Source organism: Henckelia pumila, chromosome 1, assembly GCF_033568475.1.
Source record: "Henckelia pumila isolate YLH828 chromosome 1, ASM3356847v2, whole genome shotgun sequence".
NCBI classification, from domain to species: domain Eukaryota; kingdom Viridiplantae; phylum Streptophyta; class Magnoliopsida; order Lamiales; family Gesneriaceae; genus Henckelia; species Henckelia pumila.
The window spans coordinates 89866479-89884153 of NC_133120.1; the positions used below are offsets into that span (position 1 = coordinate 89866479).

General features: G+C 37.9%; 1 protein-coding gene across 1 annotated transcript; it reads right to left on the reverse strand.

Moving 5' to 3' along the window:
* Positions 1-4543: 4543 nt before the first annotated feature.
* On the reverse strand, positions 4544-15349 carry LOC140868010 (uncharacterized). The gene is made up of 6 exons (XM_073272900.1): positions 14881-15349; positions 14077-14823; positions 5896-5946; positions 5573-5707; positions 4881-5093; positions 4544-4797 (listed from the first exon to the last, which is right to left on the reverse strand). Exons 1-6 carry the CDS (start codon positions 15347-15349, stop codon positions 4544-4546), a joined length of 1869 nt encoding a protein of 622 aa, XP_073129001.1.
* Between the last annotated feature and the right edge of the window lie 2326 nt (positions 15350-17675).

Genomic DNA, 17675 nt, shown 5'->3' on the forward strand with positions numbered 1-17675 from the left:
TCTTGAATATCCTATATAATATCTATCTATAGTTTTAAATTCAATCATATCTTATTTGAATTTTTAAATTTGATGATAATGTCTTCACTATTTTCAAAAATAGTTTTTCGGTTGAAAATACTATAGTTTCTATTTTAAAAATCTTTTCATCTTATATATATAAACAAAAATTACTCTTTTTATCACAAAAAAAATTATTTTTAATTTAGTTTAACTTCAGGAATATTTTTATCTATATTCTAAAATTTTATATTAAATAATATATCGCTCATAACATCATATTTTTTTGATTATTTTTGTTAAGTATATCTACATTAACATATGCATATAGACAAACTAATCATCCTATTAAAAATAATTTTATTTGATTAAAAAAAGAATATTTTTATGTACATTTATAATTTCTAGATTAAATTGAATATCACTAATTTTTATTAAATCTTGTTTAATAATGAAAATTTTTTATCAAACTTTTATTAAATTTTGTTTAATAATGAAAAATATTTTTTTAAAAAAAAATCTGTCGGATTTTTATAAAAAAAGGAAAAAGTTAAATTTTGTAGAAAGACTATTTTGATTTTTGTTTTTAATTCAATCGTATTTTTCACTTATATTTTCAAAATTTTAGTTTAAATATTTGCATATGAGTTTTATGTTTTTATATATAAAAATTGCTAAAGATATAACAAATATCATGTACAATGATATCTAAAATATTAATATCTTGAAATTTTGCTATTTTATCGCGATATTTTGTATCTAATTTATCATGATATTTTTATATATTAATTTTTTGTATAATTTTTTGTGTTGTAAAATTTAGTGGACAAATTTCGTTTTATTGGGCAAAACAACCAACGCTAAAAGCAAAAATTAAATTTTGTTTGATCAAGATAAAATATATTTTAATTTTTAAAAATTAAATTGTATTTTTATCTATATTTTAAAATTTTTAGATAAAATATTTTATCATTTATAATATCATCTTATTTTTTGAATTTTCAATATTTTCTATATCTATAATTTTAAATTAAATAATATATTATTTTTATTTTTTAATTTTATGATATATTTACTATTTTTGAAAATATCTTTTTGGCATGAAAATTTGTTTTATTTCTATTTATGTGGCCTTTTAGTTTATCTATATATATATATATATAGATACAAAACAACCACATTATTAAAAACAAAAATTAAATTTTTTTTATCACTATAAATAGTAATTTAATTTTTTTAAATTAAATCAGATTTTTATATATATTTTAAAATTTTTAAATCAAATATTTTATCACTCATAATATTATTTTTTAATCTTCAATATTATTTCTATTTATACTTTTAAATTGAACCATATTTTATTTTCAAATTTAATGATTAATGATAATGTTTTTACTATTTTTATAAATTACTTTTGGACGAAAAACTATTTTTAACAGACTCTTCTGCTTTTATATAGACATAGATATAGATTAATTATATTATTTTTTAATCTTTGTTGTGTATATACATAATTTCTAGTCAAAACATCAGCTATTAGAAAAAATTTCAATTTTGTTGAATCAAGAAAAATAATATTTTAATTTTTTTAAAAAAAAATCACTAGTATTTTAACTATATTTTAAAATTTTTGAATAACATATTTTATCACTTATAATATAATATTTGTTTTATTTTGAATATTATCTTTACCTAGTTTAAATTCAACAATATCTTTATTTTTAACTATGCAATATTTTTACTAATTTTAGAATAAACTTTAGGCGGGAAAATACTTGTTTTTTTCTTTTTTAGCATACTTTCTTGTTTTTATATATATATATATAGATATAGATATAGATTAGAGTAGGATTCTTGTGAGATCGTCTCACGGATCCGTGAGACGGGTCAACCCGTTTAAAATACAAATATCGGAATTTGAGTTTGTGCAGTAACCCGATTCCAAAAATTTGTGATTAATTGTATAAACATGATTAAAGATTCAGAACACTCGATAATAGCCCAGAGGATTCCAAGTTTTCAGGTGGATCGGATGATCTGAACCCAAAGATCAGAGGGTCTGAACTCTTTGGAAACAGAGGCTTGAGTTCTGAGGGTCGGGGTGCGTTCGTAACTTCGGACAATCCGAACGTGGGATCGGATTATCTGAACTCCCACAGCTAGGTGTCCAATTTGTGTTGGAGAAGAATCGATGCGTGGTAGGGATCAGAACGTATGAAGTCCCGTTCGAAATACCCGATATACTGGCGTAACATATGTCACAAGCTTAGTACACGCGTCGCACATGTTGTGATCGAAGGGGGATCGAAACGCTCGATCCAGAAGATCAGAGCGTCCGATCGCAAACTATAAATAGAGGTCGAGGGCTCCTCGTTTCTTGCTCATTTCTTCCTAATATATATTGATTCTAGTTCGCTTTTAGGGTTTTTAGGTGTAGTATTCGATTATCAGGAGGCGACGTATCGTTTCCAGGATCGTAGTAGATTTGTGCCTAAGTTTTGGGGTCATTCCATCAGTAGACTGACGACGGACGCATGTATAGTCCGAGATCTCTTTTAGTATTAAAGAGTATATATTAGCTTAGTTAAGACTTTTAGATCAGTATTAGTGATGCGTGATTATCTTGACTTGCAGTGATGGATTATAGATGTCTGGATATCTAGGACAGTTGTTGAGCTACGTAAGTACTGACTGAGATAGCCAGCGGGTATGCATGCTTATGTGTTGCATATTGTATGCCATGATACTTGTTATTACTTTGGTATATTATGTTGCATGTCCATAGATCATATTGAGCATGTATCTTCTTCGAGATAATCCAATGTAATAGGGTCGCCCAACCCTTGTTTGGACGGATAGACGATGAGAGTCACAGTGCCGACGGGTCGAGCGGGTTCTAGTGTTTGGGGACATTGTAGATCCACACCCAGTTAGGAGTGAGGGTATGTACCTAGTGGTTTGAGTCTCCGATGGTACTCCTCATATCTAGGCACCAGTTTGAGCAGGATTTGATCAGTATTCCTATATATGGATACTCAGTCAATCATTATGCATGCATCATGTTTGTATGTTATTCGTACTTGCATTTTGAGCATAGTTCACTCACATATATATTTTTGTGTTTATTGGACACCACATTCGACATGATAATTGCATGTGGTTCACTCGAAGACTTGGGATTTAGTTGGTGACCAAGGCAGGATTAACAAATCGAGTTAGCTCCCATGTTGTATTTTATTTGTATTTGGATTAGATTGAGTTGTATTATTTGGATTTATTTATCGGTTGTATTATGTCGATCTAACATTTTGGTTTATTTTCGCTATTACTTTAATTATTATCATTGCATGCTTAATTAAGACTCTAGTTAATAGGTAATCACGATGCGGGTCAATAGAGTGAATGTCATATAGAGTTGAACTCATAGAAAGTTTGATAATAACTTTGAATCTTATCTTGTCGAAATCTAGGAGTTCCAAGTTAGATAGTTTATAATTTCTAATATTGGAGTAAGTGTGCTGTAAGACGTTGTAATAACCAAAATTTCTGGTGAATTACTTCTTGTGTGGAAGAAGAAGATACATAGAAGGATTCAGCCTTCGAACTTCCATAACTTATGCTTTACTTTTATTTCTGCATTTTCTATGTTATCCTGCTTGATTTAATTATTATTTAAGTATATATTTTCACTGAAGATCTTGAAATATTTCCGCACTTTTTAGTTGTTCTACCAAACCCGGAAGTTGAGAAAATTAGTTGAGTGAACTTACATCCACTCAACTCTTTGTTTTTATTCAAATTATCTTAAGCGTATGTTCACCCCTCCTATACATATATACCCGATGTCCAACAAAAACAAATTTATAATTTACTCCTAATAGTGCAATTATTTAAAAACAATCATTCTATTAAAAACAAAATTTAGATTTGGTTTGATCACGATTATTTGAAATTTTGTTTAAACACAATCGTATTTTTGTCTATATTTTAAAAAATTTAGATTAAATAGTTTATCACTCGTAATATCATTTTTATGCATCTATGTATATGTATTTATGCATATAGGCAAAACAACCACCCTATTAGAATTTTTTTGTTTGATCATGAAAAGACCATTTAATTTTTTATATCCATTCGTTTTTTATCTATATTTTAAAATTTTTAGATTAAATAGTCTATCACATATAATATCATTTTTTTGGAATTGTTGTTACGTATATGTATAATAATAATACTACATGTACAACACATATCATGTACAACAATATTTACAATAATTATATCATGATCTTTTGTCATTTAGCGCGAGATTTTTTATTAATGTATCTTGAGATTTTGATAAATGAAATTTTTAATATTGATTTTTTTGAATTGTAAGATTTGGTGTACAAATTTTGTTGTACACATAACATTGTTCTATGTATAATTGCATATAGGCAAAAATAATCAGCTGATTAAAAGCAAAAAATAAATTATTTTTATCACGAAAAATAGTTTTTTAAATTTTCTGTAAATTCTTTTTTTTTTTAAAGAAAATTACACATTACACACCAATGTCCTTAAAAACAATATTACTAAGCCAAACAGGAAAACCAGAGAAGGTCCAAGTAGCTGGACGTGAACGCGAAGAAGCGAAGGGGGCAAGATTGTGAGCTATGATGTTCGCACTTCTCGACATATGATTAAGACCCAAGAAGATATCCTCAGACAACAAATCATGAATATAGGCAATCAAGTGACCCACTGGGCCCAGCCACACCGAGTTATCATGCACCGCGCTAATTGCTTCCAAAGAGTCTGAGAAAATCCAGATATTATCCAATCCGCAAAGCTTGCAAAGTCGTAATCCATAAATTATAGTTCTCCTCGAGTTACCGAACCAGGGTTGCGAATGGGAGAGACTTGAGCTGCAATAATTTCTCCATTACAATCACGGATAATGATTCCAACCGAGAATCTGCCCTTAATATCATCAAAACCCGCGTCGACATCGAGTCGAAAGTGGCCAGAAGGTGGCTTCACCCAACGGGAATTGGAATTAGAAGAAACAGATAAATTCGGTCTAAGCGATAACAATCGAGCACCATTAAACTCTTGAAGAAAGAATTAACCCACTCAAAACCAAAAGGCTGAGCAAGAAGGGACGGATCATGCTTTCTGCGGCATAACTCTCCCCACACCGCCCAAGATAATGTACAAAAATAACCCAAATCAACCTTAGAGATTGTCTCAGAAATTCCAAGAATGATATCGATAAAAGAAGACTCACGACGTTCACGGAGGAATGATCACAAAGGCCCTTGCTTCCACACTGATCGAATAAATGAGCAGAAAAATATAGAATGGCATGTGGATGCCAAACCATTTTTGCACACAGAGCAAACTCCTGAGACAGGGACATGATGTCTTGCTAAATTGAGTTCCGAGGGAATAAAGTTTAGTGCAGCTCGCCAAATGAAAATCTTAACTTTAGGGGGAATCTTGAGGTTCCAGATAGTGTTCTGCCACGAATGAAGCGAGCTGGATGAATGGTTCGTGTGAGGTAGAAAAACTCCTCGTTCAAGTTGGTAACCTGTCTTCACTGAATAACAATCGTTTTTAGTCCATTTCCAATAGCGAGGATTGTCACGCCCCGAGTTGTATGGCATGAACATTGACAGTGTTCTTGTAATATACAATTTAACTAAATTTTCAAAGAACACTAAACCTGAAAATAAACGAGATTTATTTCCCAAAACAAAACAGAATGTCTGACAATTCCATAACAAATGATTTCAGCAACTAACTTATTTCAAACAATTTAAAAGAACGATTATTTAGAAATTTAAATAAAATGTTTCAAACTAAACAAAAAGAAGAAAAACAACAACTATGCACTCCAAGCCATTCACCAACCCCAAAATTCAGCAGACTCTTGATCCTCAATTGCATCCTCATCTGAAAGAGCTATACATATGAATGATACTGCTTAAAATAATCACAGTAATTACGAGTTCAAAATTTCACACATATTATCTGGCTTAACTCCCCAGATTGGATCATAATGTCTGGCTTAACTCCCCAGACTGGATCATAAGTATCTGGCTTAACTTCCCAGACTGGATCATAAATATCTGGTTTAACTCCCCAGATTGGATCATAATGTCTGGCTTAACTCTCCAGATTGGATCATAAGTATATAACATAAAAATCAAGATCATAAAGATATCAATCGAATACTCGACTACTTATGATTTTCTACTCGGTGACGAAGTTTATTTGACTGCAAGAGGGCTCGGCTAGAATTGTAGTAACCCAGATACCATTTTAAGATAATAATATGTTAAACATGATTAAGGGTTGGTATTTAACCAATTTCGGAGTGTTATTGGACTTCAGAAGTAAAATTTGAGCTTTTTAATTTTGGGCCGGATAGTAAGTTCCGATCCCGGATAGTAAGCTCCGATCCCGGATAGGAAGCTCCGATCCTGAAACGGAAGTTCCGATCCCCAGCTGCCAGAAATGATCGATGACTCAGTCGCAAGTTTTAACAAGTGTCGATCATAGAGCAGATCGGAAGCTCCGATCTGTAGATCGGAAGTTCCGATCCTGGCGTGGCAAACATGCACGCAATGAGCTGGATCGGAAGCTCTGATCCCGAAATCGGAAGTTCCGATCCTGGCCGAGAAATTTGGCTATAAATAGGGCAGTTCTGAGTTCATTTCAATTACGAATTCCCGAGTTTCCTTCTTCAGTTATATAGTATGAGATATACACTTGAGGGCCCTATCGGTTATAATAGAGGTTCTGGAATAACCAAGGTGTGGTTATAGTCATCCGGGACTAGCGACTCCAAAGGGCTAACTACGGACGAAGGTATGGTCCGGGAATCTATTTAAGTTTTGGGAGTACTTATTAGCTTAGTTAAGGCTTATAGAATTTATGTAGTGATACGGTGAACTTTTGAATATAGGCTTGGAACCTAGGATCCTATTATACTTGAACTAGCCTAGAGGTACGTACACATTGACTGAGATTGCCAGCGAGTATACATGTTTATATGTTGCATTTATTTGGCATTATTATATGGCATGATGTATGATTTACCGTTTTCTATACTCATATGTCATGTGCATATACACGTTGAGCCTATTTCTTGTTATACCTGACTATAGAGCCGCTCAGCTCTATACTCGATAGTCTGTCACTGAGAGTACCGCGACGGCGGGGGCATTTATGTATGTCTACTCTGGTGTACTAGACGAGTGTGGTTGCACCCAGAGGTTGATCCGTGCGGTGGCAGCACTCATATGGCGCCGGTTCTGAGCATGATTTTTCAGATGACCCTGTACCAGTCATCATGTTGAATGCATTATATACATATGTTTACTCATGTCTATGTACTGGGCGTAGCGCTCACGTCCTAGTTGTTATCTTGGACACCCTATTCCATGGGGCAGGTCACAGGATGGACGGAGCTGGTAGTTCAAGGCAGGACTAGGGAGCAGGAGCCTTGAGGATTTTATTATACAGCAGGATTCGATATAGCTGTATAATGTTTACTTTTAAGAATTTCGATATGGTTGTATCACTACAGATTTAAGCCTGAATTATATTACTAGGCTGATATGTAATTTATGGTTAAGTTTCCGCACGTTTTTACTCTGTTAAGTATATTGCTGTATTAAGTTTAATGCATGCTATTAGTTGCCAGTTAGTAGGTGATTCCATGCAGGGTCACTACATTTTTGGTATCAGAGCATGCATAGATTTTGGGATTAGTACTTGGGATTTAGTTTAGTCTTGAGTAATTCTTGCGCATTTGGGATTTTAATGTGCAATTCTTTTCAGGATATGGCTGACGAGAGTCACGGTAGTGTTGGCCAGGGAGGTGGTCATCATCATCGTCGCCATCATCATCAGGATGATCAACATCGTCCTCATGAGGGTCGACGTCGCTATACTATTAATAAGTTCATGCAGGTAGGACCGAAACCCTTAGTGGGAGGCGAGAATCCTGAACAAGCTAGAAGCTGGATGTCTAAACTTGAGAGCACGTTCCGAGCTTTCGAGTGTACTGAGGAGCAGAAACTGGAAGTTCTAGAATTCGTTCTAGAGGATAGAGCACGTTTTTGGTGGGATGCCAAGGTTGCTCAGGCACGTACTGAGAGAGGACAGGTGACTTGGGGGGATTTCTGTCGGGAGTTTCAGAAATTGTATTTTCCTCCGGCTGTTCGCCAAGCACGATCTATGGAGCTGCTTACTTTGAGGCAAGGATCAATGACTATTGATCAGTATCAGCAGCGATTTCTTGATCTGCTACCTTTCAGTCCCCATATTAATGCGAGTGATGCGTCGAAGTATGATATCTTTCTGCAAGGCCTGAACCAAGATATCTACGCACAGGTTGTCGTCTGTGATGACCCGGTATCTTATGAGACTTTGGTGAACCGTTGCCGTCTTGTGGAGACCAGCAACAGGCGTGCACAATTGATGATGCCAGCACAGCCTAGTGGATTTGTTGAGCCTCGAGCTCAATCTGTTGTGCCATCTGTACCTACGTCTTCTTCTACTCCTACTACTTCGTCTGGTTCTCGTGGTTCACGAGGTACTTTCCACTTTGGGAAGAAGAAGAAGAAGGAGGAGTTTTGTAGCCACTGTGGGGGGAAGCATCCTGCAGCTTCATGTCGGAGAGCTACTGGGGCTTGTTATATTTGTGGTCAGCAGGGACATCTGCGGAGAGATTGTCCTCAGCGTATGGGTTCTGCTAGTGGATCGGGATCCCAGGTTGGATCTCATGCTTCTATTTTTCCACGTCAGCAGCCAGCACCACAGAGTTCTTCTGGTTTTCGTCCCCAGACTCAAGGGCAGGTGTTTGCTCTGTCTCAGGAGCAGGATACTGAGGGAAGCGATCGCATGTTGGCAGGTAACTTCTTGTTATGTGGTATTCCTGCACTTGTATTAATTGATACTGGAGCATCGCATTCCTTTATTTCTAGTCGCTTCGTTAAGAGACATAGATTACCTTACGTATCATTAGATATGGATTTAGTTGTATCTACTCCGTTGGAGCAGGAGGTAGTAACTAAGCGTCTAGTGATGGGTTGCCTTCTGGAATTTGAGGGTAATGTGTTATCGGCTAATTTGATGATATTAGCGATGACGGATTTTGATTGTATCTTGGGAATAGATATGCTGACTTTGTATCACGCTACTGTGGATTGTTATCAGCGTCTGGTACAGTTTCATCCCGTTGAGGGTGATAGCTGGTATTTTTATGGTGAGGGTGCGCGACCTCCAATGCCACTTGTTTCGGCTCTGAAGGCATGTCATGTCTTGGAGTCAGGTGGGGAGGGCTACCTCATCTATGCAGTTGATATGTCCATGAGTAGTACGGGTATTGATCAGCTACCGGTTGTCAGCGAGTTTCCTGACGTATTCCCTGATGAGATTCCTGGTTTTCCTCCGGTTCGAGAGGTTGAATTTGGTATTGATCTAGTACCAGGAACTACGCCTATATCCCGAGCACCTTATCGTCTGGCACCGTCCGAGATGAGGGAATTGAAACAGCAGTTGCAAGATCTGCTTGATAAGGGATATATTCGTCCGAGTGTTTCTCCATGGGGAGCACCTGTTTTGTTTGTGAAGAAGAAGGATGGATCGATGCGATTATGTATTGATTACAGGCAGTTGAATCGTGTCACCATCAAGAATAAGTATCCTTTGCCACGGATTGATGATCTGTTCGATCAACTACAGGGTACTTCTGTTTATTCGAAGATAGATATTAGATCTGAATACCATCAGATGCGGGTACGAGACTCAGATATATCTACGACTGCTTTCAGGACCAGATACGGGCATTATGAGTTTCTGGTGATGCCATTCGGTTTGACGAATGCACCGGCAGTCTTTATGAATCTGATGAATCAGGTATTTCGAGATTATCTGGATAGATTTGTCATCGTATTCATAGATGATATTCTTGTCTATTCTCATGACAAGGATGAGCATGCACAACATTTGAGGATTGTTCTACAGACGTTACGAGATAAGCAGCTATATGCGAAATTGAGCAAGTGTGAATTCTGGCTTGATCGGGTAGTATTTCTCGGTCATGTGATTTCTAATGAAGGGATATCTGTTGATCCTAGTAAGATAGAGGCAGTGCTGAACTGGTCTCGTCCGACAACGGTTGCTGAGATTCGTAGTTTCTTGGGTCTAGCTGGATATTACCGTCGGTTCATCGAGAATTTTGCACAGTTGGCAAGGCCTTTGACTCAGCTTACACGGAAAGATGTTGCCTTCATTTGGTCCTCGGATTGTGAGGAGTCATTTCACGAGCTGCGTAGACGTCTTACTACTGCACCTGTGTTAGCTCTACCTTCTGGATCAGGAGGATATGTTGTCTATACTGATACCTCTGGTCAGGGGTTGGGATGTGTGCTGACACAGCATGGACATGTTATTGCCTATGCTTCTCGACAGTTGAAGACGCATGAGAATAACTATCCAGTGCATGATCTCGAGTTAGCCGCCATTGTATTTGCGCTCAAGATTTGGAGACATTATCTTTATGGCGAGAAATTTGAGATATTTACGGATCACAAGAGTTTGAAGTATTTATTCACTCAGGCAGAGTTGAATATGCGACAGAGACGCTGGATGGATCTCCTGAAGGATTATGATTGTGAAATCAAATATCATCCAGGTTCTCCTAATCTTACTGCTGATGCCTTGAGTCGGCAGGTGAGACTGTCTGCACTTCAGACTAATGAAATATCTCATATGATTCAAGAGTGCTGTTCATTGAGTTTTACGCTCAAGCACAAGAAAGGGAGGAATGAGATTCGTTTGTATACTATTCTATCTGAGCCAGCATTATATTCTCGGATCAGAGATGCTCAGATATCTGATGTTAAGACTCAGCGATTGGCACGTCTAGCCAATGGAGTTAATACATCTGGATTTCATTTTCAGGCAGATAGTTTATTGTGCCTATCCAATAGAGTGGTTGTACCTAATGTTGCGGAGCTCAGGAATGATATTCTATCTCAAGCTCACAGGAGTCGATTATCAGTTCATCCTGGAAGTATGAAAATGTATAAGGACTTGCGAACTAGATTCTGGTGGAAGGGGATGAAGCGAAGTGTGTATCAATTTGTTTCGAGATGTTTGGTTTGTCAACAGGTCAAGGCTGAACATCGACGACCAGGTGGATTACTGCAGAATCTTGAGATTCCCGAATGGAAGTGGGAGCACGTGACTATGGATTTTGTTACCCACTTGCCTATGACTTCACGTCAGTGTGATGCTATCTGGGTTGTCGTTGACCGTTTGACAAAATCAGCAAATTTCATTCCTTATAACCGGGAGTATTCTTATGATCGCATGGCACGCTTATATATCCAGGAGATTGTGCGATTACATGGGATTCCAGTGAGTATTGTCAGTGATAGAGATCCGCGATTTACTTCACATTTTTGGGGTAGTTTTCAGGAGGCGTTGGGTACCACTCTAAGTTTGAGCACTGCGTATCATCCGGAGACTGATGGGCAGTCAGAGCGCACTATTCGTACGCTGGAGGATATGCTACGTTCTTCTGTCATGGACTTTGGTTTATCTTGGCAGGATCAGTTACCTTTGATTGAATTTGCCTACAATAACAGTTATCATCGTAGTATTGATATGGCACCTTTTGAGGCATTGTATGGTCGACGGTGTCGTACTCCGTTATTCTGGGATGAAGTCGGGGAACGGCAAGTCGAGGGTCCTGAATTGGTGCAGCAGATTGTAGACAAGGTAGATTTGATCAAGCATAGGATCAAAGTTGCTCAAGATAGACAAGCCAGTTATGCGAATATTCGTCGCAGGACACTTCAGTTTGAGCCTGGTGAATATGTTTTTCTGCGAGTATCACCTTTCAGGAAGGTGATGAGATTCGGTGTGAAAGGCAAGTTGTCTCCTCGTTACATTGGGCCTTTCCAGATACTGGAAAAGATCGGAGATGTTGCTTATCGTTTGGCTTTACCGCCATCTCTTTCCAGTATACACAATGTTTTTCATGTGTCGTTGCTTCGACAGTACATAGCTGATGAATCTCATGTGATTCGGTCTACTGATATTCAGCTAGAGCCAGATCTGTCTTTTATTGAACGACAAATCTGTATCCTAGACAGGAAAGAGAAAGTTCTTCGGAACAAGACTATACCACTTGTGATGGTACAGTGGCAGCGCCGAGGCGTAGAAGAAGCAACTTGGGAAACTGAGAGTCGTATGCGAGCAGAATATCCTGAGTTGTTTGCTTTGTAATTTTGATTACCATGTAAGATGTAATTACCGTTATTTTAATAAGACATGGTTTGATGTTTCATATTGTTATCTTGATTTGTCTTTAGATGTTATTTCGCGGACGAAATATCTAAAGGTGGGGAGAATGTAGTAACCCAGATACCATTTTAAGATAATAATATGTTAAACATGATTAAGAGTTGGTATTTAACCAATTTCGGAGTGTTATTGGACTTCAGAAGTAAAATTTGAGCTTTTTAATTTTGGGCCGGATAGTAAGTTCCGATCCCGGATAGTAAGCTCCGATCCCGGATAGTAAGCTCCGATCCCGGATAGTAAGCTCCGATCGGATCGGAAGCTCCGATCCTGGAACGGAAGTTCCGATCCCCAGCTGCCAGAAATGATCGATGACTCAGTCGCAAGTTTTGACAAGTGTCGATCATAGAGCAGATCGGAAGCTCCGATCTGTAGATCGGAAGTTCCGATCCTGGCGTGGCAGACATGCACGCAATGAGCTGGATCGGAAGCTCCGATCCCGAAATCGGAAGTTCCGATCCTGGCCGAGAAATTTGGCTATAAATAGGGCAGTTCTGAGTTCATTTCAATTACGAATTCCCGAGTTTCCTTCTTCAGTTATATAGTGTGAGATATACACTTGAGGGCCCTATCAGTTATAATAGAGGTTCTGGAATAACCAAGGTGTGGTTATAGTCATCCGGGACTAGCGACTCCAAAGGGCTAACTACGGACGAAGGTATGGTCCGGGAATCTATTTAAGTTTTGGGAGTACTTATTAGCTTAGTTAAGGCTTATAGAATTTATGTAGTGATACGGTGAACTTTTGAATATAGGCTTGGAACCTAGGATCCTATTATACTTGAACTAGCCTAGAGGTACGTACACATTGATTGAGATTGCCAGCGAGTATACATGTTTATATGTTGCATTTATTTGGCATTATTATATGGCATGATGTATGATTTACCGTTTTCTATACTCATATGTCATGTGCATATACACGTTGAACATATTCCTTGTTATACCTGACTATAGAGCCGCTCAGCTCTATACTCGATAGTCTGTCACTGAGAGTACCGCGACGGCGGGGGCATTTATGTCTGTCTACTCTGGTGTACTAGACGAGTGTGGTTGCACCCAGAGGTTGATCTGTGCGGTGGCAGCACTCATATGGCGCCGGTTCTGAGCATGATTTTTCAGATGACCCTGTACCAGTCATCATGTTGCATGCATTATATACATATGTTTACTCATGTCTATGTACTGGGCGTAGCGCTCACGTCCTAGTTGTTATCTTGGACACCCTATTCCATGGGGCAGGTCACAGGATGGACGGAGCTGGTAGTTCAAGTCAGGACTAGGGAGCAGGAGCCTTGAGGATTTTATTATACAGCAGGATTCGATATAGCTGTATAATGTTTACTTTTAAGAATTTCGATATGGTTGTATCACTACAGATTTAAGCCTGAATTATATTACTAGGCTGATATGTAATTTATGGTTAAGTTTCCGCACGTTTTTACTCTGTTAAGTATATTACTGTATTAAGTTTAATGCATGACATTAGTTGCCAGTTAGTAGGTGATTCCATGCAGGGTCACTACAAGAATCCTTCCAAGTGAGACTTCACGATCGTACTAATAAAGAGATAGAACGATAGAGAAAAGTTTTTCAGCTAATTATCTTTTTCTTACATCTCTGTTCCACCCAATGCTGGAATAAAAGAGTTTTAAATATAATAAGGTATTGGGCCGGGGTGACATTTGGGCCTGAGGACGTGGGCCTCACAACGATCCACCCTTCCCCCTGAAAATAAAGGGATATTGAGAATTTCCTCAACTTCAAAACTAGGGAAGACAGTTCTGAATTTAGCTTCAACCCAATGACCATCACGATTAATGAAATCTGCCACTTTACATCCTTGAAAATCATTGCCCACCACAGAACTTTTACCAGAAGCTATCCCTGGAATCCAAGCATCGGATAAAGCATGAATGTTTCGACCATCCCCCACACTCCAAATAAGACCTTTAGAAATCAACTCCCGAGACCAAATGATGGACTTCCAGATGAAAGAAGAGTTCGATCCTCTCGGGGCATCCAAGATATCTCCATGTTTAAAGTATTTTGACTTCAGTAAGCGTGCCATAAGAGAATCTGGGTATTGAATTATTCGCCATACTTGTTTAGCTAATAAAGCTTTATTGAATTCAATCATGCTACGAAATCCTAAACCACCAGATTGTTTAGGTAAGCACAATTTATCCCAAGAGGCCCAATGCATACCATTACTATCTTTGGATGATTTCCACCAGAATTTGGCACACAATCTCTCTATGTCCTTGTACAAAGAGAACGAAATCTTGAAACAGGACATAGCATATGAAGGAATTGCTTGAAGGACTGATTTGATGAGGATCTCTTTTCCTCCAGCTGAGAACAGTTTTGAGGTCCACCCATTAATTCGCTTAAATACTCGATCCCTTAGGCTGGCGAATTGAATTTGTTTACTTTTAATAGAAAAGGTTGGGAGGCCTAAATATAAATCATGACCACCAACAACTGGAATGCCAAAAATTTCCTACACCCTACCAATGACAGCCAAAGAAGAGCTAGGACAGAAGGTAATGGCAAATTTGTCAAAGTTAACTACCTGTCCCGATGCCTCAGCATATCGGTCAATACATCTTTTAACTTTGGCACACTCATGAGGGTTAGCCCGATAAAAAATAAGGCTATCGTTCGCGAAGAAAAGGTGAGACACCATGGGACTGTTCCTAGCTATTTTTACTCCCCTGAAAAATCTACGCTCAGCTACATTGTTGAGAATTGTAGAAAATCCCTGAGCACACAATGCAAATAGATATGGGGATAAGGGGCCACCTTGACGTAAACCCCTCTGCGGTTGTAAATTTCCATAAACAGATTGGTTAATGCGAAAAGAGTAAGAAACCGAAGTGACACAACGCATAATAAGACCGACCCAATTCGGAGCGAACCCCATTTTCAGCATGATGGCTTCAAGGAACTTCCACTCAACCCGATCGTAAGCCTTACTCATATCCAGCTTTAGAGCTGCAAAACCATTTTTCCGTTTATTGTGGTGCCTAATCCAATGCATGCATTCAAAACCAATAATAACATTATTTGTGATAAGTTTGCCCGGAATAAATGCACTTTGAGATTGATCAATGACTTGATGCAACACCTTCCGAAATCTATTGGTCAAACAATTTTGTAGCAGATATTGCAAAGACTAATGGGCCTGAAGTCTTTGGGATATGTGGGATCCAGAATCTTTGGAATCAACGTAATCAAAGTGGCGTTCCATTTAGACACATCACCTTTCCCATTCAAAATAGACAGTGCTTCAGCAGTGATCTCCTCTCCAATGAGCGACCAAGATTTCTGGAAGAATAATGTTGTGAATCCATCCGAACCTGGGGCTTTTGAGGGATGCATATCAAAGAGTGCTTTATGTACTTCTCCAGCCGATAAAGGAGCCATCAGAATTCTATTCATATCATTTGTAACTTTCACCTCCACCAAATCCATCACATCATTCAAGGTCCAAAGTGATGGATTACTAGAAAGAAATAAGGACTGAAAATAATCAATCACAATACCAGCAATACCATTTTCGTCTTCAACCAATGATCCAGCAGTTGATTTCATTCTGTCTATATGGTTATGTTTTCTCCTTTCTGTTGCAAATGCATGGAAGAATGAAGTATTACGATCTCCATTAGCCAACCAATTTGCCCTTGCCCTTGGCTTCCAGTGTAATTCTTCCTGATTGGTAAGTCTTTCGATGGCCTCTTCCAAAACTGAAATTCTTTGAGCATTAAAACCATAGAGGTGAGACTGTTGCAACTGGTTCAGAGTGTTTCTCAAATCAACAATATTCTTGCTCAATTTATTGAAACATGATCCTGCCCATTTCTTGAGAACATCTTGACAAGCTACAAGTTTTGAAGGCACATCCAAAGAAGGTCCAAAAGATACCCATGATTTCTGAAGAAAAGATGAGAAGTCCTCTTCCAGGTACCATTTGTGTTCGAAAAAGAATCGCTTAGGACCCCTGCGATAAGATTGCGAAACCTTGTTACAAAGGGTAATCAAAATAGGCCTATGGTCGGATCCATAAAAGTCCAGGTTGGACACTTCTGCCAGTGGAAAAAGAGCAGCCCAAGAGGGATTGCACAAGGAACGATCAAGCCGCTCAAAAATGAGATTTGATCCCTGCCTTTTATTTCACCAGGTGAACTTGTCTCCTTTAAACATAAGATCAGTGAGATTGCAATCTTCAACAATATCACGGAATCGGGATAACTGAATGGGTGGTTTACATACCCCACCCCACTTTTCATGATCAAACATTACTTCATTAAAATCCCCACCCACCAGCCAAGGGAGCTGACCAAACTCATGCATCGAGGAAATTCTCTCAAGCAAATCCCAAGAGGATTCCCTAAGAGAAACATTTGGATTACCATAAAAGCCTGTGAATCTCCAATTAATTTGATTATGAAGGATGAGACTATCGATATGACCACTGGAATATGAGAGAACACTAAGCTCCACCGTATCTTTCCAAAAAAGCATCAAGCCTCCGCTACGCCCAAGGGGCTCTACTACAAAATGACCATCAAACTTAAGCCAATATTTCCAATTTTTGCAATGAGAAGATCTCATTTTAGTTTCACAAACGAATAATATATCTAGGCTTCTTTTGGTGATTAACCGACGGAGTTCATGGAATGCACGGGGGTTCCCAAGCCCCCTAGCATTCCAGGATAAGCAATTCATGATGATCGGCGGGGCTGCCCCACAGCCTCCGCCGTTGAGAGTTGATCCAAATTGGAACTCCGTGCAATTTTCCTTGGCAATTCAGTATCGATTCCAACAATCAAAGAATCATCTAAATGATGTTTCTTCCCTGCCTCTGACTTATCTGTATCCAAAGCTCGGTCATCACTTTTGGAACTGGAATTTTCAAGTGCAAGGCGCTGCCATTTCCTTGTATTGTTTAAACTCGATTTTAGCATCTCCCCCAAAATATTATTGCTCTCATCAGACATTACAATTTTCAAATTACCAGTTTGATCAGTTTGGTGGACTTCAAAATTCTGAGGTAAATGACTTCTGATAACAAAAGCATCATCTATCATGTCATCAACTTCTTTCAAATTTATATCATTTTCCGGTAATTCTACCGCTTCCTAGAAGCCTTCATGATCCTCACCCTGAGTTCCTGTGGGAGCAGCAATTGTTTGAATTTTAAATATCATAATATATAATTTTAAATTCAATCATATCTTTATTTAGTATTTGTGTGAATAAAATTTAGGCGATAAAATGATAATTTTCTTTTTAGTATAATTTTT

Excerpts from the sequence above, each read along its gene's own strand:
- LOC140868010 (XM_073272900.1), bottom strand. The coding sequence starts at position 15,349 with ATGAGTAAGGCTTACGATCGGGTTGAGTGGAAGTTCCTTGAAGCCATC. Across the intron at positions 14,824-14,880 it reads CTCTTCTTTGGCTGTCATTG|GCCTCCCAACCTTTTCTATT; the intron begins GTAGGGTGTAGG and ends ATTTATATTTAG. Across the intron at positions 5,094-5,572 it reads TTGTTATTCAGTGAAGACAG|AGTTTAATGGTGCTCGATTG; the intron begins GTTACCAACTTG and ends TCTTTCTTCAAG.